The 22,947-nt window shown below is 44.2% G+C and overlaps 2 protein-coding genes across 4 annotated transcripts in view; both read left to right on the forward strand.

The window, feature by feature from the left end:
- LOC107393384 (protein AF-17) overlaps positions 1 to 18,564 on the forward strand; it is a 43,732-nt gene extending 25,168 nt beyond the window's left edge. The window contains exons 9-20 of the mRNA XM_015971689.3: positions 2,753 to 2,900; positions 2,970 to 3,743; positions 4,905 to 5,095; positions 10,141 to 10,258; positions 10,328 to 10,394; positions 10,483 to 10,631; positions 11,037 to 11,231; positions 11,548 to 11,624; positions 11,724 to 12,055; positions 12,150 to 12,213; positions 13,480 to 13,692; positions 16,223 to 18,564. Of these exons, the coding sequence (XP_015827175.3) occupies positions 2,753 to 2,900; positions 2,970 to 3,743; positions 4,905 to 5,095; positions 10,141 to 10,258; positions 10,328 to 10,394; positions 10,483 to 10,631; positions 11,037 to 11,231; positions 11,548 to 11,624; positions 11,724 to 12,055; positions 12,150 to 12,213; positions 13,480 to 13,692; positions 16,223 to 16,258 (2,364 nt within the window). The 3' untranslated portion in view covers positions 16,259 to 18,564. The remainder of the gene's footprint in view (positions 1 to 2,752; positions 2,901 to 2,969; positions 3,744 to 4,904; positions 5,096 to 10,140; positions 10,259 to 10,327; positions 10,395 to 10,482; positions 10,632 to 11,036; positions 11,232 to 11,547; positions 11,625 to 11,723; positions 12,056 to 12,149; positions 12,214 to 13,479; positions 13,693 to 16,222) is intronic.
- A 2,598-nt stretch (positions 18,565 to 21,162) lies between these two features.
- The window catches only part of LOC107393474 (E3 SUMO-protein ligase ZBED1), a 42,050-nt gene continuing 40,265 nt past the window's right edge, over positions 21,163 to 22,947 (forward strand). For 2 of the 3 annotated variants that reach the window (XM_054743907.2, XM_054743908.2), the window contains exon 1: positions 21,163 to 21,455. In XM_054743907.2, the coding sequence (XP_054599882.2) occupies positions 21,170 to 21,455 (286 nt within the window). In that variant the 5' untranslated portion in view covers positions 21,163 to 21,169. Of the gene's footprint in view, positions 21,456 to 21,485 lie in introns of those variants that run through there. The other variant, XM_015971861.3, reaches the window with a different exon arrangement.

Raw genomic sequence — 22,947 nt, forward strand, 5'->3', positions numbered from 1 at the left:
CTTTCAACCGAAAGCTTAACGTAATAAACGCGTTTTCCTCGTGACCTCAGCGGCGCTTCCATTTCTACCGGGAGCGTTTTAGACGCAAGTGCGTTCCGGGATAGCAAGCAAGAAGAAGGCGGCATGCACCCAAAAGATCCGGTTTTTGTAAGTGTTCGGATACGTTTGCGCTGGCGTGACGTTCGACGCTCATTTGAGAAACAACTTTGCAACAACCCGAACAGTGGAGGTGTATGAGTACTCGTGACCGTACAATCGGAACCAGCTTTATGGGCTCGACACACGGGAGGCGACATCGCCTCTCCTCCATTCATTTTCAATGAGACATGCGCGAGAAAGCGATAATCGCGGGTCTCCCTCCTACTAAGCAAAACGCGAAAAATGTGCGTGTGAAATTTTGCGCTCGAGCACGTGTCGTGCACAGGCGACCCAACGACGCAATCCCAGAAAGTTGAAATAGTTTCAACTTGTCATCGCTGTCGCTCGGACGAGGACCAATCAACGGAGGTTTCGTTCACTGACCAATGAGCGGACAGGATGCTCCGTACATCTCCGAGCAAACATGGAGGAGAAGTTGTTACTTGCTGTGACGGATTTCTCAGAACTGTACGATATTTCTACCAAAGAATAAAGAGATATTCACAAAAAGGCCGCAGCATGGGAAGTTGTTGGTGCCAGAATGAACACATGAGGTAAGAAGTACTTTACAAAGCTTATCTAGTGCAATAGCAAACCTAACGAAGAATGTTACGTATCTAACATACAATCTAATCATTTAAAACATCATTATTTATTTGGAGACAAAAAAATCTTATCAATATTTGTTTTTATAACGTTTTTTTAAAAATGCAACATATTTATTGGATTGATTTACTGGTTGTGAAACACAGCCAATCAAAACAATGGAAGATTCGATTTTGCCACGGAACGCGTAGACGGCTTTGCCGCTGCCGCGGGTCGCCTCCCGTGTGTCGAGCCCATTAGGCTTAGTAAAGTACCGATTACTGCTCCCAAAGTGGTTTGTGACGGCTGCTTCAGAAACCCTCCGAAGCTTACAGATCGAGCCGTTTGGTTTGAAACAGCTCCGGGAAAATTCTTCCTGTCGATCCGCTAGAGGCAACGTGCTGCCCGTGTGGCAAGCTGTCATGTTGGAAATGTCCTACGAAGGCTGTTTCTGTATTTATGGATTCATCAAATAATATTTATCTAACACTTGGACTCATGTCGCTAAGTCTAGTGTGTAAAGGAAGTGCTAGGTTTGTATTTGGACTCCCATCGTTTTATTTAGGGATGCAAAGATACCACTTTTTTTCAAACCAATACCGATACTTGGATCTGAATACTCGCCGATTACCAATACCGATACTTCTGCCACACAAAAATATGCAATGATTTGGAATACAGATTTTATTTTCTTCTCTGCTTTCAACAGGAAAAGACTGTGAGGTAGATAAAAAGTAAAATATTTTAATATAAATGATCACAAAACTAAAATATTAGGTGAACAGAAATGACCAGTTACAGTGAAGTCACTTTCAAGCAACTGCATTGGTATCGGTTCCTGGTATCGGTTAACTTTTACCGATACCGATACCAGTATCATATCGGTATCTGCACTGATACCGATACCAGTATCGATATCGGTGCATCCCTAGCACAAATACCAATACTGGTATCGGTATCGGTAAAAGTTAACAGGTACCAGGAACCGATACCAATGCGGTTGCTTGAAAGTGACTTCACTGTAACTTGTCATTTCTGTTCACCTAATATTTTAGTTTTGTGATCATTTATATTAAAATATTTTACTTTTTATCTACCTCACAGTCTTTTCCTGTTGAAAACAGAGAAGAAAATAAAATCTGTATTCCAAATCATTGCATTTTTCAGGGTATCCGCGGGTCCTTAAAAAGTCTTAAATTTGCTTTTCCAAATTTAAGGCCTTAAAAATCCTTAAAAATGTCAAATAATCCTTAAATACAGTTTCCAAAGGTCTTAAATGACCAAAGACCCAATAAACAAGATTCTTTTATTTCTATGAAAATTTCCTGAATTTCTAGTTTGTGTTCAGCATTTTTTGTGAATGACATTGGCGTAAGCGGAACCGTACATATTCAGTTGGTTGTGAAAGGGGGCTATTTTTAGATGAGCACATTAGCTAGTGGGAGCTTGCGCCATGGGGAAGTGCAAATTTAATGGTAACTGGATGGCTAATCAGGCAATAGCTGGAAATTATAGCCTAAATTTAATTTGAAAAAATATATAACAAACTTTATTAATCCCTCGGGTGAGTTCCTTTGGGAAATTCGGTTTCCAAAAAAGCAGCACAACACCGACAGAAGTTACAGAGCGTCAGGAAATGTTATTTAATAATAAAAAATAGAAATAAAGATAAAAATACAATTGAATTGCACCTTCCAGATATCAAAGTCCTTAGCACCGTTGACTATTAAACCAATTTGACTGTTTGACAAAGGTACTTGCATAGAAGGTATATGTATATATATGTAAGGTATTTTAAAAATAGCTTAAATGTAGTCAAAGTGGCCTTAAAAAAGGTCTTAAAAAGTCTTACATTTGGGTCCGTTAAAGCTGCAGATACCCTGATTTTTTGTGTGTGGTAGAAATATCGGTATCGGCGAGTACTCCGATCCAAGTTTCGGTATCGTATCGGTTTGGAAAAAAGGTGGTATCGTTGCATCTCTAGTTTTATTTGTTTGATGTCGGTTTGGTTCTGGCTGTGTTGGGACAGATCACCTCCAGTCACCATAGCAACAAGGACGGTGATGGAAAATCCAAGAAGCTGAGCTCCCACAGTCACAGTCATCACAGCAAGAAGACAGGAAGCACAGGCAAGAGCTGCTCCTCCTCCTCCTGCTCCTCCAGTCCCTTCAACACGGGTATGAACTCCTTCGTTATGGCTGGTTCAGATGGTTGAGTTTGAGGCTAACTTTGAGCTCCTCCTGCAGGGGGCGCCCTGTCGGCTGCTCAGGACTTTGATCAGTTCTCATCTTCCTCCCGCATGGAGCACGACCGTGGAGGAGATGACCACAGCAGGGAGAAGCGCAGTGAGCGTCACAGGAGGTCTGCAGTGCACAAGGAGGAGGAGGATGTGGAGGAGGAGGAAAAAGAAGATGACAAGGATGAGGAGGAGGAAGAGGAGGACAGTAAATATCATAAGCCACCGGCGTTGACTCCTGCCGATTGCCCCCTAACAGGCTCACAAAGTCACGAGCGGGCGGAGGGCACCTCCAGCCCCTTTGAGAATAAAGTCACCATCTCCACCTTTGGCTCCATCATGCGCATCACCTCCTCATCATCACTCGGCAGCAGCAGCAAGGTCCGCAAGATCTCCTCTTCGGCAGACTACAAACCCTCAAAAACTCTCGGCAAGCTGTCTCAAATGAGTGCGCCTCCTATCTTGGAGGAGGCCCCCCTGAAGGAGAAGGCCGCACCCCCACCGCCACTGCCGCTGCCCCGTGAGTGGAGGCACCACGGCAACAAGAAGAGCCGCCATGGTCCGGGTCGTCCGCGGGGGAGCAAAAACCGAAAGAGTAGGGAGGAGGATCATCATCGCCACCATCACCCCCCCACAGCACCTCCTCCTCCAGCTCTGAGCTCCTCTCTCTATCCGAGCCCATCCTTCCCGTCGACACTTCCGCCCACCTCTTCCTCCTCGTCTTTCTCCTCCTCCTCTGTGGGGAGTTTTTCTGCAGGTCGCGGTAACGCTCTGCTCGGCTCTGGTGAGTCTGAGTGTGTGTGTGTGTGTGTGTGTGTGTGTGTGTGTGTGTGTGTGTGTGTGTGTGTGTGTGTGTGTGTGTGTGTGTGTGTGTGTGTGTGTGTGTGTGTGTGCATGCGTGAGTGTGTGTGTGTGTGCGTCTGTGTGTGTGCGTGCGTGTGTGTGTGTGTGTGTGTGTGTGTGTGTGTGTGTGTGTGTGCGTGCGTGCGTGAGTCTGTGTGTGTGTGTGCGTGAGTCTGTGTGTGTGTGCGCGTAAGTCTGTGTGTGTGTGTGTGTGCGTGAGTCTGTGTGTGTGTGCGTGAGTCTGTGTGTGTGTGCGTGCATGCGTCTGTGTGTGTGTGCGCACGCGTGTGTGCATGTCTGTGCGTGCATCTGTGTGCGTGTGTGTGTGTGCGTGTGTGTGTGTGTATGCGTTCGTGCGTGTGTGTGTGTGTGTGTGTCTCTGTTCGTTCGTGCGTGTGTGTGTGTGTGTGTGTGTGTATGCGTGTGTGTGTGTGCGTGCGTGAGTCTGTGTGTGTGTGTGTGTGTGTGCGTGAGTCTGTGTGTGTGTGTGCGTGCATGCATGCGTCTGTGTGTGTGTGTGTGTGTGTGTGTGTGTGTGTGTGTGCGTGAGTCTGTGTGTGTGTGTGTGTGTGCGTGCGTGCATGCGTCTGTGTGTGTGTGTGTGCACGCGTGTGTGCATGTGTGTGTGTGCATCTGTGTGTGTGTGCGTGTGTGCGTGCGTGTGGGTGTGTATGTGTGTGTGTGTGTGTGCGTGCGTGCGTCTGTGTGTGTGTGTGCGTGCGTGTGTGTGGGTGGGTGCATGCGTGCATGTGCGTGCATCTGTGTGTGCGTATGTGTGTGCATGCGTGTGTGTATGTGTGTGTGTGTGTGTGTGTGTGTGTGCGTGCGTGCGTCTGTGTGTGTGTGTGCGTGCGTGTGTGTGTGTGGGTGCATGCGTGCATGTGCGTGCATCTGTGTGTGCGTATGTGTGTGCATGCGTGTGTGTATGTGTGTGTGTGTGTGTGTGTGTGTGTGTGTGTGTCAGAGATGTTGTCCTAGATAGGGTTTGCTGTGTGCGCTGCACACTTCCTGACCTACTTTCGACGTGTTTATGAGCCTCAGAACTTGGTGTTAAATCAAAAGAAAGCAGTTATTATTTTTATTTCCTCTCTTTTGCCCGTAGATGTCTATCCAAGCCTCAAGGACCCTCTCACACTGGGCGGGGGTGTCTGCAGCAGCCCCCTGTCCTTGGGTGGGGGTGTGTGTAGCACCTCCTCGTCTCTGGGAGGGGGGATGTCTAGCACCCCCCTGTCCTCGGGACTCCTTCCATCCTCCCTTTCTCTTCCGTCCGTCGGCGCCGCCTCGAACACGCAGGTACGTGAGCCGGCGGCCACAAACATAAACGCTTTTTATTTCAGAACTTTTTCCACACAGCTGAACTCAAACATCCTTGAAATCTCCTGAAATGTGAGTGAAACTTGACGCACGCAGCTGCAGTTGCACGGAGACGAGGATGTGAAATTATCTTTTCAATCACACACGTTCTAAATAATCACGTCTTCTGAGTCAAGTCAAATAATTTCTCCACAATTTATGCAAACATGTACACCACACTGTTATTTTTTCATTTCACTGCTTTTTTAGCAGAGAATGGAGAAAATCCTGCTCTGCACGCACCAGAACTGCTGCATTTAGCTGCCCCAGGGCAGCTCATCTTCATCAACCTGTGAATGTGTGTGTGTGCGTGGGTGAAAGACTGTGTTGTAAAGCACCTTGGGGGGCTGGCGCTGTATCAAATACAGGGTAAATTTAGTCTAATTAAATTAAATTAAAACTAAATTTTAATTGAAACTCTTTATTTTACAGCAATTTAGTTTACCTTGTTAGTTTATTTTTACTCACACACCAAGAAAAAGCAGATGATAGAATAGTTTGTTGCTTTTTTCTTGTTATTTTGGGGCAACAGGGTGGATAATATAATAATGTTAATCAATAATATGATTAAAGGTGCACTATTTAAGAATGATGGAAGGGTGACATCTTGTGGCCAAATTTTGTAACTGCAGCCAATTTTCAAGCTGCCACTTTCTCACTGCCGCTCGTTTCATGGCTGTTGCTAGCTGCGACTCGGGACCTGAAGGTTCTAGATGAAAAGTGAAGACGAGTCCCACATGAGAAGAGTCCCACATGAGAAATCAACTGTAATATTCAGTTGTTGGTCATTTAAAAAGTATGTAATGATTTAAATTACGTGTTATGTAATAAGCCATAAGGCGTGGGATTCCATAGGAAATATGAAATCCCCCTTACGGATCTGTAAAGTTAATTAAACCAGAAGATTGGAACTTTTTAATGCAGGGATTAGATCGCTTCGTATTCACTCAGAGACAACAGAAGAGAGAGAGTCAAGTTTAAAAGTTAAGAATTTTATTACTAACAAATTAAACTAGACTGACTTTAAAACTAAATGTATGGTGTAACTAAGGTGGATGAGACGGTGAATGGATGACGTGTGATGTTGCTCAGAACCAGCAAATCCGAAGAAGCGATTACAGGTGCTGGCCAGTAAATTAGAATATCATCAAAAGGTTGAAAATATTTCAGTAATTCCATTCAAAACGTGAAACTTGTACATTATATTCATGCAATGCACACAGACCAATGTATTTCCGATGTTTATTACGTTTAATTTTGATATTTATAGGTGACAACCAATGAAAACATCAAATCTGGTATCTCAGAAAATTAGAATATTCTAAAGGCCAATGAAAAAATGTTTGTTTCTCTAATGTTGGCCAACTGAAAAGAATGAACATGAAAAGAATGTGCATGTATAGCACTCAATACTTAGTCGGGGCTCCTTTTGCCTCAATAACTGCAGTAATGCGGCGTGGCATGGACTCGATCAGTCTGTGGCACTGCTCAGGTGTTATGAGAGCCCAGGTTGCTCTGATAGTCGTCTTCAGCTCCTCTGCATTGTTGGGTCTAGCGTATTGCATCCTCCGCTTCACAATACCCCATAGATTTTCTATGGGGTTAAGGTCAGGCGAGTTTGCTGGCCAATCAAGGACAGGGATACCATGGTCCTTGAACCAGGTGCTGGTGGTTTTGGCACTGTGTGCAGGTGCCAAGTCCTGTTGAAAGGTGAAGTCTGCATCCCCATAAAGTTGGTCAGCAGCAGGAAGCATGAAGTGCTCTAAAACTTCCTGGTAGACGGCTGCATTGACCCTGGACCTCAGGAAACAGAGTGGGCCAACACCGGCAGATGACATGGCACCCCACACCATCACTGACGGTGGAAACTTTACACTGGACCTCATGCAACGTGGATTCTGTGCTTCTCCGCTCTTCCTCCAGACTCTGGGTCCTTGATTTCCAAAGGAAATGCAGAACTTGCTTTCATCAGAAAACATAACTTTGGACCACTCAGCATCAGTCCAGTCCTTTTTGTCCTTGGCCCAGGCGAGACGCTTCTTGCGCTGTTTCATGTTCAAGAGTGGCTTGACACACGGAATGCGACACCTGAATCCCATGTCTTTCATGAGTCTCCTCGTGGTGGTTCTTGAAGCGCTGACTCCAGCTGCAGTCCACTCTTTGTGGATCTCCCCCACATTTTTGAATGGGTTTGTCGTCACAATTCTCTGCAGGGTGCGGTTATCCCTAGAGCTTGTACACTTTTTTCTACCACATTTTTTCCGTCCCTTCGCCTGTCTGTTAATGTGCTTGGACACAGAGCTCTGCGAACAGCCAGCTTCTTTAGCAATCACCTTTTGTGTCTTGCCCTCCTTGTGCAAGGTGTCAATGATTGTCTTTTGGACAGCTGTTAAGTCAGAAGTCTTCCCCATGATTGTGGTGCCTTCAAAACAAGACTGAGGGACCTTTTAAAGGCCTTTGCAGGTGTTTTGAGTAAATCAGCTGATTAGAGTGGCAGCAGGTGTCTTCTATATTCAGCCTTTTCAGAATATTCTAATTTTTTGAGATACCAAATTTGGAGTTTTCATTAGTTGTCACTTATGAATATCAAATTTAAATGTAATGAACATTGGAAATACATTGGTCTGTGTGCATTGCATGAATATAATGTACAAGTTTCACGTTTTGAATGGAATTACTGAAATATTTTCAACCTTTTGATGATATTCTAATTTACTGGCCAGCACCTGTAGTTCTGATGGGAACTGAAGGTGATGTCTTCGCGTTAAGCTTTGGTTAGGAGATTCCTAAACACATTCGACGCCATTCCGTCGGTTTACGTACCCTTAGCGGAAGTCCCCGTTAGATCAGGAGGTGTAGAGGTCCAGCTTGACCTTTATGGAGCCGGAGCCTGTAGAAGAAGCCACGGCAACCGACCACCCATCTCGAGATACTTCCGGGTCACGACAATTTGTTGGCATCTGGTGAGACCCGGACCTGGGTCGTGATGGTTCAGCTTTTATTCTGAAAGGAACCGTTGCAGCAGGTGGAACAGCAACGAATTTTCCCAGCTTGTCGTTGGTTCTTTTGGCTGAAGAGGAGAGTTACGGATTGGCCACTCCGACAACTTCTCTAGAACGCTTTGAACTGGCGTTAGAGATGACGTGGGCATAGTTTTATACTTCGGATGTTTTGGTTTATGGTCGAATGACAAGATGACAGATTTACCAAACACCACCAAAACCACGCCTCCGTCAGATTCTGATTGGATCAGTAAAAGCAATGTGTCATGTGTTAACGCTACATGAGATCAGTCCTAGTGGAAACATTTAAAGTTATATTACTTATAATATTCTATAGGATTATAAAAAGTAATTAATATTTTGATTTCACAGATTGGTCACATCTTATTATTGACTAAGACTTGGTCGGATTAACTTTATTAAAATAGAGTTCTTTGATTAATTAAAAGAAAAGAGTTCATTCTTCATTCTTCTGTTGAGCTGAAAATAAGCAGGTTAGAAGCAAATGCATGAGAACTTGAGACCATATCACATGCAGACTAGTCCTGTGTCAGAGACGGGGGAAAACGGTCATTTCATTCTGTTACAAGTAGCTTAAGATATTTTTAGAGCCGACCTTTTGCTTGTGATTCACCTTTAGCATTGTTAGCGCAGCATTAGCCTCTAGCTTGCTTCACCTGATATTAGAGTAAAACCAAAAGATGGCGTGGCTTCATAGGGATAGAAATAACTTCTAGGTTGCTCCTGTTTACTGGCCACAGTTCTTTAAACAACCCTGCTGCGTTTTGTTAGCCGAGGTCAAATTGCAAATGCCAGCGCCCCCCAGCCGGATAATGTAACCTTCCTTCCAACATGAATGAGGCTGTTTTGTGGTTAAACTGTGGAGATTTTTAAAGTAATTCAAAGTTGTCATACACTAATGTTACATGAATGTTTAAAAATCTATTATTCATTTGTATTTAATTAAAAATCTTTTTGCTCCAAATTATTTCTAAAAAATGAAAAGTTTTATGAAACTTGAGTTTAAACAGCCAGACTTGAGGCTTGTTTCCCAGAGATTTGCTGCATGTGCGTGTCTCCATTTTACCGGGCGACCCAAAAGGGTAGCACCGACGATGTGATTGGCCGGTGATCGAGACCAATGTTAAAGGTGCGTGCTGTTCTGGGGTTTACAACCCCAAACCTTTTGAGGACAGTTAGTTTAAATGGAACTCTGTGGGGGGCACCTGGGGTGGCCAATCAGATTCCAAGGGTGGCGTGTGCCACCCCTGACCACCCCTTGAACACACCCCTGTAAGGGGCGGCTTTAAAATTGCTGTTACTAAACTCCCAACGCCGAAAAACAAGGCAGAGTCCCCCGAGAACGACGTGATTCCATGGAGCGCCATAAAAAACTGAGCTTCTCTTGGTCATTGAACGCCACACTACATCAGGCAGCTGCTCTCGTCCTTCGAATGGATTAAACAATTCTGTACTTGGACAGAGTAGACTAACTAATCATTTTAATGTGGCTGATTAGTGACATCACTCCGAAGTCCTGAGAGAGCTGAGAGGACCCAGACACCCCATCTCCCTCCCGGAATTTACCCCGAGGTTCCAGCAATGGAAACGCGCCTAATTTCTCAGAACTGAGGCCATTCAGGATGCGTACTGTTAGTAACTGTAACACAGAACTGTTCTCCTGTTCCTCATCGGTTCTATCCAGGTCGTGCACGCATCGAGTCTTTGATGATGGAATAAATCTGCCTCGTTCTCCGTTTTTAAAGTTCAGCCTAAAGTTCGCTTTTCATCCCTGAAATGTGGCTTTGAGCTCTTTATAGTTTAAATTTAGCTGCAGAATTTTTTCATCCTTTTTATGAATAAAACATCAAAAGGCCTCGAGTCGGTTTTAAAGCATCAAACGGGTTATTTTGACCAGATGTGGGGTTTTAATCCTCACAGATGCCTTTAATCAGTCTGACGTTGATCTTTACTGTCTTACAGGTCCATCCAGGTTCCAGCGCCTCCTACAGCCTGAACTCCTCTCAGCCTTTTGCCAGCGGTCTCTCCTCCTCCTCCAACCTGCCGCCTCTCCTGAGCCAAGCCCAGACGTCACTGCCAGGTGAGAGGGTGGTTAGGTGCCACCAGCAACCAAAAGCTTTTTTAAACGACGTTTTGCTCTCGTTCTCAGAGGCCGACCTCGACGACTGTCGCTTCCCGTGTCAGGGGAACTCGCCGAGAGAGAGCCTTTCCTCGCAGTACGTCTTTGATTTGACTTTTTATCCAGTTTTTTGAAGATCTCCCAGCTGGTGAACCACCAAAAAGACAAGCCTCGTTCCCTCACAGGTCCCCCATGAGCTGTCTTCCCCTGCTGTTTGACCAGAGAGACGGGTTGGGCTCTGGAGTCAGAAGCCGTCCGGAAAACGTCCCTCCTGCCAGCTCCCACATCGAGCTTCTGCTGGAGAAACATGGAAACGGGGAGATGGGAGTCAACAGTGAGTTCACGCCGTGATTAGGAGATGAAATCTGGTTTCAGACGCGTTGCGATGTGGACTAAAACCCTTCTGAACATAAAAAGGCGGAACTTTAAAGCGAGGAAGCGCAGAGGCTCAAGTTCCACCGAGTGAGACCGGTGTTGTGCGTAAAAGCGTTCCTCCTCTGGTTTTGTGTTTGTTTCCTGTTTCTGGTGACAGAAAACAACAACAAACCTGAGCTCCTGCAGCTTTTTACTCCTGATGTTGGTTTGCTTCGCTTGGTTTTGGCTGCTAATCCATACTCTTCACCGTCTCCTCTCTCGGGACGCCATCAGCTGATGCCTGTTCTACGATCCCCTCTTTGCTTCTTTTCTCACACATGAAACAGCAAAAGGTGTAACGCAAACTCTTCCTACTCTTTTCCAGTCGTGGAGATGCTTCAGTCGCTCCACTCCCTACAGCAGGAGAACCAGCGGCTCCAGGACCAGATCCTCGGCCTGACGGCTAAGAAGGAGCGCCTGCAGCTGCTCAACACGGAGCTGGCTTCGCCCTTCCAGCCCCACGTTCAGTCAGCGTCCCACCACACGTCCGCCCCGATCAGCTTCCTGTCCTCCTCCCAAGGTTGGTTCTCTGACTGCTTTCAGGGCGATGGGACAGAAAGTCGTCGGCGTTTAATTTTAGACGTAATGAAGCCGTGACACTCGGGCTATTAATGCTCGAGATAAGGAACGAACCGGGAGAATTTCCAGATGGGGGGAGGGAATCTGATGCAGTGGCAGGAAGCTGTGATGCGTTAGAGGTGCGTGGGAGAAACCAAACTCGAGTAGCAAAACGAAAAGTTAGACAATGCGGTTTGGGGCTCGTTTTTCTCCTCGTGGGAGACGATGTCGTGATGCTTGGTGGTTTTCACCCATCGTTCGCTCTCCTGTGTCCTCAGATGCCCTCGGCACCAATAAGAGCCCGCTCCCCAAAAGCTGCTTCCTGAACGACGTCTCCTTCGTTACCTCGTCAGAGGTGGGAAGCATGACTAGAATCCATGTTTGTGTTTAGTTTAGTGAAACTTGAGAAGTCAGAGAAATGACCGAAGGGTTTCATTTGGTGTCTTCTCTCCAGGAGCTTCACTCTGGAAGTCCGTCCCGCAGCAGCTCGTCGCTCTCCTTCCAGGGTACTCCTCCTCCCCAGCCGAGCCCCGCCTCCTTCGGCCAGCCCCTGCTGAACGGGCTGAATCGGGGAGCGACCGACGGTTTGGGGAGCGCCGGCTTTGCTGTGGTGGGTGGGCTCATGGCGTCCCTCGCAGGAAGTCCTCAGCTGAACATGAACGGCGTGATCCAGTCTCCCGCCCACAGCGCTCCGCAGCCGGGGCTCCCCACGCTGCGTCCCCAGCCGCCGCCGCTCAACCCTCAGATGCTGAATCAGAGCTTTCAGCTTCCCAAGAGCGCCAGCCCGTAAGTAGATCCATCAGGATGGTCTTGGTCTGATCCGGATCTTCACCAGGGTCACCGAGCTCTGGGTGGTTAAAACCCGGCATCTTCTCTGCAGGTCCTCTCTTCTGTCGGAGCAGCAGCAGCTCCAGCAGTTCCTCATCTCACAGAACTTCACGCCGGTAAAGGTCTCTCTGTCTAACGCTGTAATGAACACATGAATAAGGCAAATATGAAACAGGATTTCTGCTTGTGGACAGCTCAGTGAGCAGCTGGTTAGTTATTCTAGCTTTATTCTGATGAAGCCTGTTCCCGTCTGAGGCCCTGTCCACACGTAGCCGGGGATCTGCCAAAACGTAGATATTTTTCTACGTTTTGACCTGTCATCCACACGAAAACGGATCTTTTTAAAAACTCCGGCCAAAGTGAAGATCTGCATTTTCTCCGTTTTGGGTGTCTGCGTGTGGACAGACAAAACCGGAGTTTTAAGGTCCGCAACGTCACTTTCCGCGACAAAAAAATGCTGACATCACGTGTGCGACCTGTGTTTACACTAGCCGACAGCATGGAAGCCCTCAGAGCTGCGCTCTGTCACTACCCGATCCATCAATTGTCCAAGCGATTTTTGCTTGTTTGTTTTTGCAAGCGGAATTACTGCTCCTTGCGGAAGACCACAGACGAAGGACGATGTTAAGAACGGGGGAAGTACTGCCGCCTACAGGTCTGGCATGTCCTTAACAACGTATTTATCCGGCTACGTGTGGACAGAGTTTTTTTTTTAAACGCGGTGGTGTGGATGCAAGTTTTTGGAGGGGCGGATATTCGTTTTTAAAAAACCCCGGCTACGTGTGGACTAGGCCTGAGGTGTTTTGCTTTAGTTTACCTCTCATCGGGTCTGTTTGCTTCATTTAAATGAGTCTAGTTGGATTCTGAGCTCTCGTTTAGCGTTTCTCACGTCGCAGCAGAGATTATTTTCATCTAGTCTTAACGTGATCGTTTGTTAGGAGACGAGAGCAGCCGTGTGGAGGTTTTTTACAGAGACGCCGTCACTCTTATTTGAATTGCAAACTGCTGAACGTCTGCAGAGCCTGGAACCAGCCAGGTGCCGCGACGCTAAATATAGAAACCAGTTTGTTTCCTGTTTGTGAACTTCAGGCGTTCTCCTGAGAATGCTGCAGTCAGACCCTTAGTTCTGGGACTTTGTCCTGCTTTTATTCCCGAGTCCACGAAAGGCTAAAAACCAGTTTGGGATGAGATCGTAAAGCTCGTGATTTTTTGTTTTTACTTTCCTGATTTGGTCCAAATCAGTTAAAGGGATAGTCTGGCTATTTTTGCTCTGGACAGCTTATCCTGCAGCTTCAGGAGTGAAGAGATAACATTTTGACATAAGTATTTACCTTTATCTGCATAAAGTGGTGAGAAAATCCCTGTAACTCCCCCTCCTCCAGGAGCAGCAGGTGTTGGTTTGTCAGATGCTGCAGCATCAGAGACAGAGGGAGCTACAGCGCCTCACGCTGACCGGAGCGCTCGCCTCCACCCCAAACTCACCCATGATCACTCAGTCTCCCAGCCTGTTGTCCTCGGCCACGGCCTCCCCCCTGCAGGGAGGCCAAGGAGGCGGCCTCTTCGGTCTGCAAGACAGCGTGCTCCACAAACCCGGGGTGAGTTATCCAGCAGGATTTTTGGTGTCTGTGTTCATCGGATTCAGTCGTCCAGCCTGGGTCTCTTTTACTCAGCCCTGGTCTTCTGGAGTCAGGGGTGCTTGTGCGCTAGGTACCAGATGTGTGGTAAAGCGGCAGGCACCCCGCTCCTGGGACGTCTCTTGTGAGATCATGTATCTGAAGGGGAGATGTGCTAATCCTGCGAAGGAGGCAGCCTTTGGAATGATTTTGGTTTAGCAGCTGTGCAAATACAAGAACAAAAATGTGTCAGCGCTGCATGAAGAGAGGTTTATAACTTAACCCAGTCTAAAATCTTCTAAAAATTAAAAAAAATTTAAAAAAAAAGCAGAGCAGAAAATTAACGCAAAAAACCCAGCTTGAATCCCGGACAAGCCCCAACTTGTTGAGAAGGACAATTTTTGAAAATGTGCAAAAAATGATTTAACAAAAGCAAAGTTAAAGTCCCACTAGTTGTCACACACACACTGGTGTGTGAAATTTGATCCATCCCTGAGCCACAAACACAGCCTCGCTCGGGAACCGTTTGATGTTTTAACCCCCAATTAGGGCTGGGCGATATGACGATTTTAGACCGTTTTACGATCTACACATCTGACGGTCTGTCATTTTTGAGAGACCGTTTTATCACGATTCACAGCTCTGCTGTTGAATTTCTGCCTTTGAATGAAAAGGGAACTTACCTCAGGCGAATGACACGCCTTTGTTTGACCCTTAACCAATCAGAGTGAGTCATAGTAATATATTAGTGCCCCGCTTGTTTTCACCTTCACCTGTGTGTGAACAAACTTGTCTTCGGCCGCGGCTGAGCAACAACGAGGTTTTCGTTCCGAAGAGGAACGCAGGGTTTCCTTAGCGCACGGCGCTAACAACTTAGTGACGTGACATGTCTCGGAGAAAGCGTAAAAACACGTTGGACGCTTCTTCTGAAGCAGGAAAATAACACCGCTTCTTAGGCAGAGCACGACGTCGCCTCGGCTCGTTCACCCTCTGCCGAGCCAGACTGAGCTCGGTCACTGGGTCTTTGGAGCTGCCCCGTGACTGCCTGATGGAAAACCAGCGGGTTTCATCAGACTCGTAATGTTTTTTTGTTTTTGCTGGGGACCCCCTGTATTTTACCGCTCCCTCCTGCAGTCTTCCCCTATTACAATTTAAAATGATTCTGTAAATCCGTGTGTGGCAGTGAGTGTCCTGTCACAATGTCCCGATTGATCATGCGCCCTGGCTACTTGGCCAAGGGGATGTCCCTTTGGCTGACTGGTTAGAGCGTATGACTCTCACCCGGGAGTCTGGGGATCGAATCCCGCCCGGGCCCTCGTTTATCCACCTTGCCACACGTGTATCAATAGAAAAAATCTCTGCCTCTGCCAGCTGCAGTAAATGTAGTCTCCAAATAATAAGAGGTGCATTCATCTGTGTATCTCCTTTGATCCACATTAGTGATATTTTCAGCACCAGAACAGTGAAGCAAAGAAAGATTCCTGAGTTTGTTAGTAATTTTATTTATTAGGTGCATCTAACCTGTTCTATTTTTCTCTGAAATGAGATCAAATCAGTGCTTCTATGGGTTGTCTCCAATCTGCACTGGAAAATTTTACTTTATTTAGAGACTTGTTGCAGAAAATATTCAGAATGCGCAGTTGTTTGCTACCACAAGCGATCTCTGGTCCAGCTGCACATCAGAGCCGTATTTGAGCTTAACTATCCACTACATGAGCAACTGGGAGCTACATAGTATTTAGAACAAGTTAATGTTTGCACAATACGTTTGCAATTGACATGTTTGCACTTTAAATATGTTTACGATTTTAATTTATGTTAAGTTACTTGAAAAACGAGAAAAACTGATTTTTGTAATTGTTTCTCTCAGGGCTTTTATCATCTCTGGTGTGAGTTTAAAATATAAGTGTGTTAGCACTATGTTGATTATCCCCAATATGAATAAATGTTTATTTATTCAATGTTTCTCTTCTTTAATATGCAATTGAAGTTATGCTATTCATGGATAAAAAATCGTGATAAAATCAAAATTGTGGTAAAATATTGGAAAAATCGTGATAATCTATTTTTGCCATATCGCCCAGCCCTAACCCCAATGCTGAGTGTCAAGCGGGGAGGCGTTGGGTCCCATGTTTTTTCAAAGTCTTTGGTATGACCCGACCGGGATTCGAACCCTGATCTTCCAGTCCCAGGGCGGACACTGAGCTGGTCCAAACTCACCAATGAAACCCAAGTGAACATGAAGCTGTCTGGGATGGTGGTTGTTCTCACCTAAAGACACTTTGGCACCAAAACAGGTCCATCCGCGCACCAAAAACACGATCACATCTGCTTGTTTTTATTTTTAATTCATGTTTTTGTAAATGAAAGCCGAGTTTCTGATTCATCAGACGTGAGACTTTTGGATCCAGTCCAAACTGGTTGCATGAATTATTCAGCTGGTAGTTGAGAAGCGACTGGTGCCGTGACTTTTCCCAGAGTTTACACAGAACGATGCGATCTTTACTTTCAGGCTCTAGGAGAGAAAGGAGGAGACAAGAATGGCTGATGTTTCCTGGTGACTTCCTGTAGGCGCAGCTCAGATGAAGAAATCTGCAAAGTTCATGAAGTACTGAGGTCAACTCTTCCTCGTCTGGCATCTTCATCTGACAAACGTATATGAATGTAAAACAGGACGTGGCGGTGGAGCGTCTCTTTGTCTTTTTTTTTAAGAATAGAGTTTTTATTTTTATTTTTTTACGTTTTTTTTTCCTGGGCAGCTTTCAGAGAACATGAGTACGGTGGTCTCTCCTTAAATTGCACTAATTTAGCTCGACCAATGGGGCTGCTTCTGAAGCTCACCACTGCAGGAGGTGGGTGGGCTTTTATTTTGAAGTTTTTCCAGCACTGAGATCTCCTTCCACCATTCAAACCAGTGTTTCCAGTCAATCCGAGAGGAAAACAGACTTCTGCCGCTTGGAGCAACCTCAGCTGTCTTCCTTCAGACTCGGTCTTCCCGTTTGAGTTCCTCCCGGTTCCGTCCAGATCTTCGGTCTGTCGCAGGCACTTCCTGTTGTGTAAAGATGAATATAGTCATGTTGATGTGTGGTTAGTGGCATTTCCTCGTTAAGATAGTTATTACCTCAGACTCTCAGCCAGCTACCCTCCGTCGTGATCTTGTGTTACCGCGATAGCCTTCAGTGGATAGAAATACCCACCAAAAACTCTTGTAAGTGTAAAAAGTCGGCATGTCGTCAGCGGGTTTAAATCCACACCACCACCAGAGTTTCTACAGATCTTTATTTCCTTCCAGTTGCTGTGGAGATTAAGCAGATGAAACCAAACATTTGGAGAGCGTTTGAGAGAAAACCAGTTCTTTTTCTGAACGTCTTGCACTTTGCATGTTGACAGACGCGGTACTCCCTAAAGGACGTTGCGTAGGCAGGTTTATGATTTGTGAGGGTTTTTTTTTTTGCACCCTGTCCTGAAGTTTTCGTGTTACTTCCACAGATAACTAGATGTTTTTTTAGCAATACTGGATAGATGATGCCTTAATGATGGTAGATTCACAGAAAGGCCCACGGGTTCACGCTGTCCTCCTCTCGTTGTTGTTTGTTTTACCTCGGGTCTTCGACGGAGTCGTTTTCTTTTTAAATAAACTACTTTCTACTTTTGATAACTGACTTTAAAGACTTCAAACGGCTGAAGCGTGTGAATAAAACATACAACTGTTGGAACTTTTTTGTGTTTAAATGCAGAAACTCTTTAGGATTTTTTATGCTTCAGAAAACTGGAGAGTTGAGCTCAACTCTGTTTGTGGCAGGGGCGTGTCCAGGGAGTGGCCTGGGGTAGCACATGCCACCCTTGGAATCTGATTGGCCACCCCAGGTACCACCACACTCATTGTCCACAAAAGGCTTGGGGGTAAAACAAAAAAAGCATAACCATTGGTGCCACCCATGCACAAAGTTGTGCCTCACCTGGGCCACCCCATTTTAAAAGATCTGGACACGCCCCTGGTTTGTGATACGTAATGTGATGTTCTCAGCACTGACGGGACGGCGAAACTCCAGCATAGAGTCCAGCCTTCCTGGTTTTTCCAGAACGATTTCCCTCCAGCTCCTCGGCAGACCGTCTCCTTGGCCTTTTCCACACCTTTTCTCTCTTCCGTTTGCAGTTTTGAACGTTATCTCGTGTGATGTTTAGTTTCTGTAGCAGCAGCAGCAGCTCACTAGTTACATACTGTAGCAGCGACGGAAGGAAAACGTCGATTTTATAAAGGTAATAGGTGTGTTATAAACTATAAAAAAGAAAGCGAGTCCAGCCACGAAGAGTGGAGCGAAGGATTTCTGAAGCCGTTTCTTTTGTCACGTTGCACTGGGGCTCCTGGAGCCCACATGTAAATTCCTTTTTAGGCCTTTTTTTTTCCAGTTTAGTTCAAGTTGTAAACTTTAAAATGTGTAAAAAAACACACTCATCGTTTTAAGCTTTGAGGTTTTTTGGGTAACCGCGATAATCCATGTTCTGAATGTCGTACTGTGTACCTTTTATGTTGCAGCATTTAAGCACCTGGCTCTAAACGAGGCTTCACCTGTCGGGATATGAAATGCATGAAATGCAGTGACGTCTCTCAAATAAATGGCTACGTACCAAGTAATAACTATGCATCATTTTAAATGCATCGTTCCCTGAAAAAGAAAATGAAACTAGCACTGAGTTATAAAGGAAAGCACGTTGTGGCTGTACAGTGTATTTGTTTGACAGAATTGAAATTCGACAATATTCAGATTAAATCCCTGTAAAGAATTTTGATATTTTTGTGTGTAAAATTAAAAGACAACTTTTTTGTCAATAAATGTATTTTGCTGAGTTGTCTCTTTGTGTGCACCACTGTCTAATCTATTCTCTCTTTTGTTTCATGTTATCTAAAAAGGACATACGACTTTTTATAATAGTTCTGTTTGGTCTATAAAAACATTTTTGAAGTTATTTGCACCGAGTCCCTCTCACACAAAGTGATTTTAGCAGTTTCATCATGGACAGTTTTGGTACCTTCCATAATGAGCCGTTTCAGGGCTCTGTCACTTTAAGAAAACAAGCTGGAGCTGGCCGCGCCCATCCATCACCTGCTCAAGCTGCTATTAGCTGAGAAGCTCCAATATCTGGGAGGGGCTTAGAGTACTAGTCTCTTGCATGTGGGAGGTGTTTCTAGTCTACTTTTCCCATTTGTGACATCACAAACGGGGACTTTTTGAAAAGGCTTGCTTTAGACACATAGTTTCTAAAATCTAACACTGACATAAAACAGATGGAGGGATTTTTTTTTCATGTTTAGGGTGTTTATAGAGGGAGAGGAGACCCACTCAACTCTTTAGTAATGGTTCCTAAAGCTTTATTGTGAATATGAGTGATTTGGACATGTTTCTTCAATCTTCATTTGTTGTTTTAATTATTGAATTTTATTTATCTTCAATTTTGCCCTTTAAACCATATATTTCATATCATTAAAAAGCAATTCATCTAATTAAAATGTTATCAAATTACATCTCTAGTTGTGACCAAACATTTACTCAATTTTTCAGTTGCCTTTTAACCTAAATGTTTTTATTTGTATTTGGGTTTTATTTATTTATTTATTTGAGTAGTTTATACATTCATTGTGAAATCCAAATACATTAATGATCTTTCTGTTGAAAACAAAATACGGACCTTTTTTTAAAAGAAATGTAAGGTCTGAGTGTGTTTATTAGATGCAGTTTGGTATTTATTGGTCTTAAAACTAATAACTAACAATTTTATATCTGACTTGTTTGATTAGAACTTATAAACTTATGTTTGTAACATTTGTAATGAGATGTATTTATTTTATATTACCCATTAATAAATACATTTATTACAATTATTAAGTGCAATCCCTCTAAATCTACCGTGGATTTAGTGTCGCCCTGTGGCCGCCAGGGGGCGTATAATCTGATGATTGTAGTGCTGATAGCTAGCTCTAATATTTCCGGCTTTGCTAGCTTATTTAATCTTGTTAAACACGGATAATTAACATATATTTATTGAGTTTCAGTAGTTTGTATTGGTGAAGACGGTCTGGCTTCCTGTTATTTAGAGGAACAGCTGTTAACGCCAACTTGAACCCCCCCCCCCCCCCCCCCCCCCCCCAAAAAAAAAAACATTTTTAAGTGTTATGTCTTATTTTGAAGGAATCTACAGGAAGTGCTTAAGAGTAATATCTGGTATGGCTTTATGAATGCTGCCTGTAGTAATGTAGGCATATGTATGTATATATATGTATGTATATATATGTGTGTGTATATATATGTGTGTGTGTGTATAAAATGTATATATATATCTACATATATATGTGTGTGTATATATATATGTGTGTGTGTGTGTATAAAATGTATATATATATCTACATATATATGTGTGTGTATACGTATATATATATATATATATATATATATATATATATATATATATATATATATATGTGTGTGTGTGTGTGTGTGTGTGTGTGTCTGTGTGTGTGTGTGTGTGTATACGTATATATATATATATATATATATATATATATATATATGTGTGTGTCTGTGTCTGTGTGTGTGTATATATGGGGTTTGGCGCTCTCCAGTGGTGACTAGCTAGAATTACACTCTTATTCTGGTAAACCATTTAAAAGACAATATTTAGTATTTTAGCCTTTTCTCAAATAAACCGGAAAGAGAAAACTAATTTTTGCTTTTGTCCTCTTGGAAATTTTATTATTAAGGGGAAGAAGAAGGACAGGGAATAACATCTATAAATATACAAATGCCTACAGAATAAAATCGCTCTAAACAGTCTTTCCCCCATGTTATTTAAGTCAAATACATTTAAAACCTCATTTATGTAAGTATAATAAACACGAAAAATGGTTGTACAACTTTGTGCTTCACCACTCACAACAAAATGTCAAAAATCCAGTGGTGCAAAATATATTTATTTATTCATGAGGAAAGAAGAAAACCAACAGGAGGCTCATCAGTTACTCACCCGCAGACGTGTATGGAGCCTAAGACTGTACTATGCTTAGATGACAAATCTATTAATAGAAAAAAGTAAATGTGTATTGTTTAATCGTAATGGATGTTTTGATAAACGTGTTTATTCAGATTAATAAAATATTTTAATGCAAATTCCTGTTTTTAAATGGCAAAATAGAAAATAAGTAAAATAACTAAATTCTAAAATTTCAAATGATGGTTTAAGAAAAACATTTCCAATTCACAATAATGCTTTAGAACCCTTCCGATAAGCTAGGTCGCAGCATGCTGAAGCACCCCAACATTTTATTTCACCGGTGAATTAAGACAAGACAAACAAGAAGTCTTTTACTTTGACAGTCACCGGTAAGCGATTAAATGATCTTTTATTTTGAATGTTGACCGTCAGCGAGAGTACCGTAAAGCTGCGTGTAGTCGCGCACGTCAAAATGGAGTGTTTCTTCCGAAGTGGAGGCTCGCTCCCTGCCTTCGGAGGAGAGGGCAGAGCCGAAAACATGGATCTCATCAGCAAGCCCAGAAGCAAGTCCCTCGTGTGGATGTACTTCGGTCTGAAGGCTGATGAAAACGGACAGCCTCTGAAAACGGATGAAGCGATTTGTCGTTTGTGTCGAAAGATAGTGCTGGCGAAAGGAGGGAACACCACCAATTTAAGAAGCCACCTGACACGTCGCCACCGTACAGATTTCTATGATGCTACTTCCTCTGCGTCTTCTGGTGCGTTGTTTGAGTTTTCAGCCCGGTTCTGTTTTACTCCGCGCTCTCTGCACGCGCCCTGTTCCGCTGCGCGCTCTAAAAGAGCTCTAATTAAAGTTATTCTGATTCCTGCAGGGAAGATTCGTTCTGCAAAACGAGGAAGTCATCATAAATCTCGCTTTCTGGCCTAAATGCTTAATCAGAAGCATCAACCCACTGCTGGGTTCTCTGTGGTGCTCGGAAAACTTGTTCCACACACACGTTTGTTTATGCTTCTGATGCCACTGCCCAGAAAGGAGGAGTTACAGAATTAATGACGTCCTAAAAAAAAAAGATCCTTTCTGCAGCAAGTTGGGTATCTAATTAAGGAGAATGCCTCTGCGAGTCAGGTAGAGCCTCTGAAAAGCTCACATCTGGTTTGGTTTCCTGTTGCACTTGCAGTTCTTAGGTAGACATCAGGGCAGGATTAAAATCTCCAGAGCCTTCCTGACCCCCGTAGACCACATACTGCACCTCAGAGGTGATTAAAACTATTCATGTTTTCACAAAACACTTCATATGTCCTAAATGGACCCAGGGTAGGAAGTACTTTAACAAATCGAGGAGGCACCATGAGAACCACACAGTTAGGACTTTTTGACTTTGTGGCACACAACGTTTGTTTGATGCCGAAATAACAGAAAACTGTCTTTGTCAACCAAAGCTGACCTCCATGGGATTTTTCTGTAGTTGATCACAGCGCCCCCTAGATAACTAACTTTCGATAACTTTAAAAAACATGGTCAGAAGAGCATTAAAGTTGGTCTGTGTCATCACACCACCAGTGTGGTAAAGATAGAGTATCCAATTGGTCAAAGTGTCTATTTATTGGATAGTATAAATAAACAGCATGGAGACATTTTAAGGCAAAACAAACCAGTTTCCGCTTTTTCAGACATGTTAGTTGAAATTTAAATAAACTCGCTTTGGGAAGGTGGCATTTCTATTGTGTTGACACTAGCAACTGGCAACCAGCGCGGTCGCATAGTAGTGACGTAGGTCAACACACAGAAAACTAGACATACAGCAGAGACCGGAATACCAACCTTACTGTTTGGTATTTGGGTGATGTAAACTAGCTCTTTCTATACAGCAAGGTTACCGTGTATTCTACACAATTGTCGTGATATTTTGCGTTATTGATTAAGTTATTTTGTCACGTGTGTGATGGAGTTCCCGCGGTGTTCTATCTGCTGAAGCTCTAGCTGCAGCTGCCCATGAGGAGCAGACACAAACATGGATCTCATCAGTAAAACCGGGGTTAAGTCCGCGGTGTGGATGTACTTCGGCTTGAAGGCAGATAAAAACGGAAAGCCAGTGAAAAATCAACCAGTCTGCCGTTTGTGTCGAAAAATAGTGCCCACAAAAGGCGGGAACACCACCAACTTAAGAGGTCATCTGACTCGTTCCCACCGAGCAGAGTTCAACGGTGACACCTCTTCTGTGACATTTGGACCCATACCTGAGAGTCAAG

This window comes from Nothobranchius furzeri, chromosome 6 (genome assembly GCF_043380555.1).
Source record: "Nothobranchius furzeri strain GRZ-AD chromosome 6, NfurGRZ-RIMD1, whole genome shotgun sequence".
In the NCBI taxonomy this organism is placed as follows: domain Eukaryota; kingdom Metazoa; phylum Chordata; class Actinopteri; order Cyprinodontiformes; family Nothobranchiidae; genus Nothobranchius; species Nothobranchius furzeri.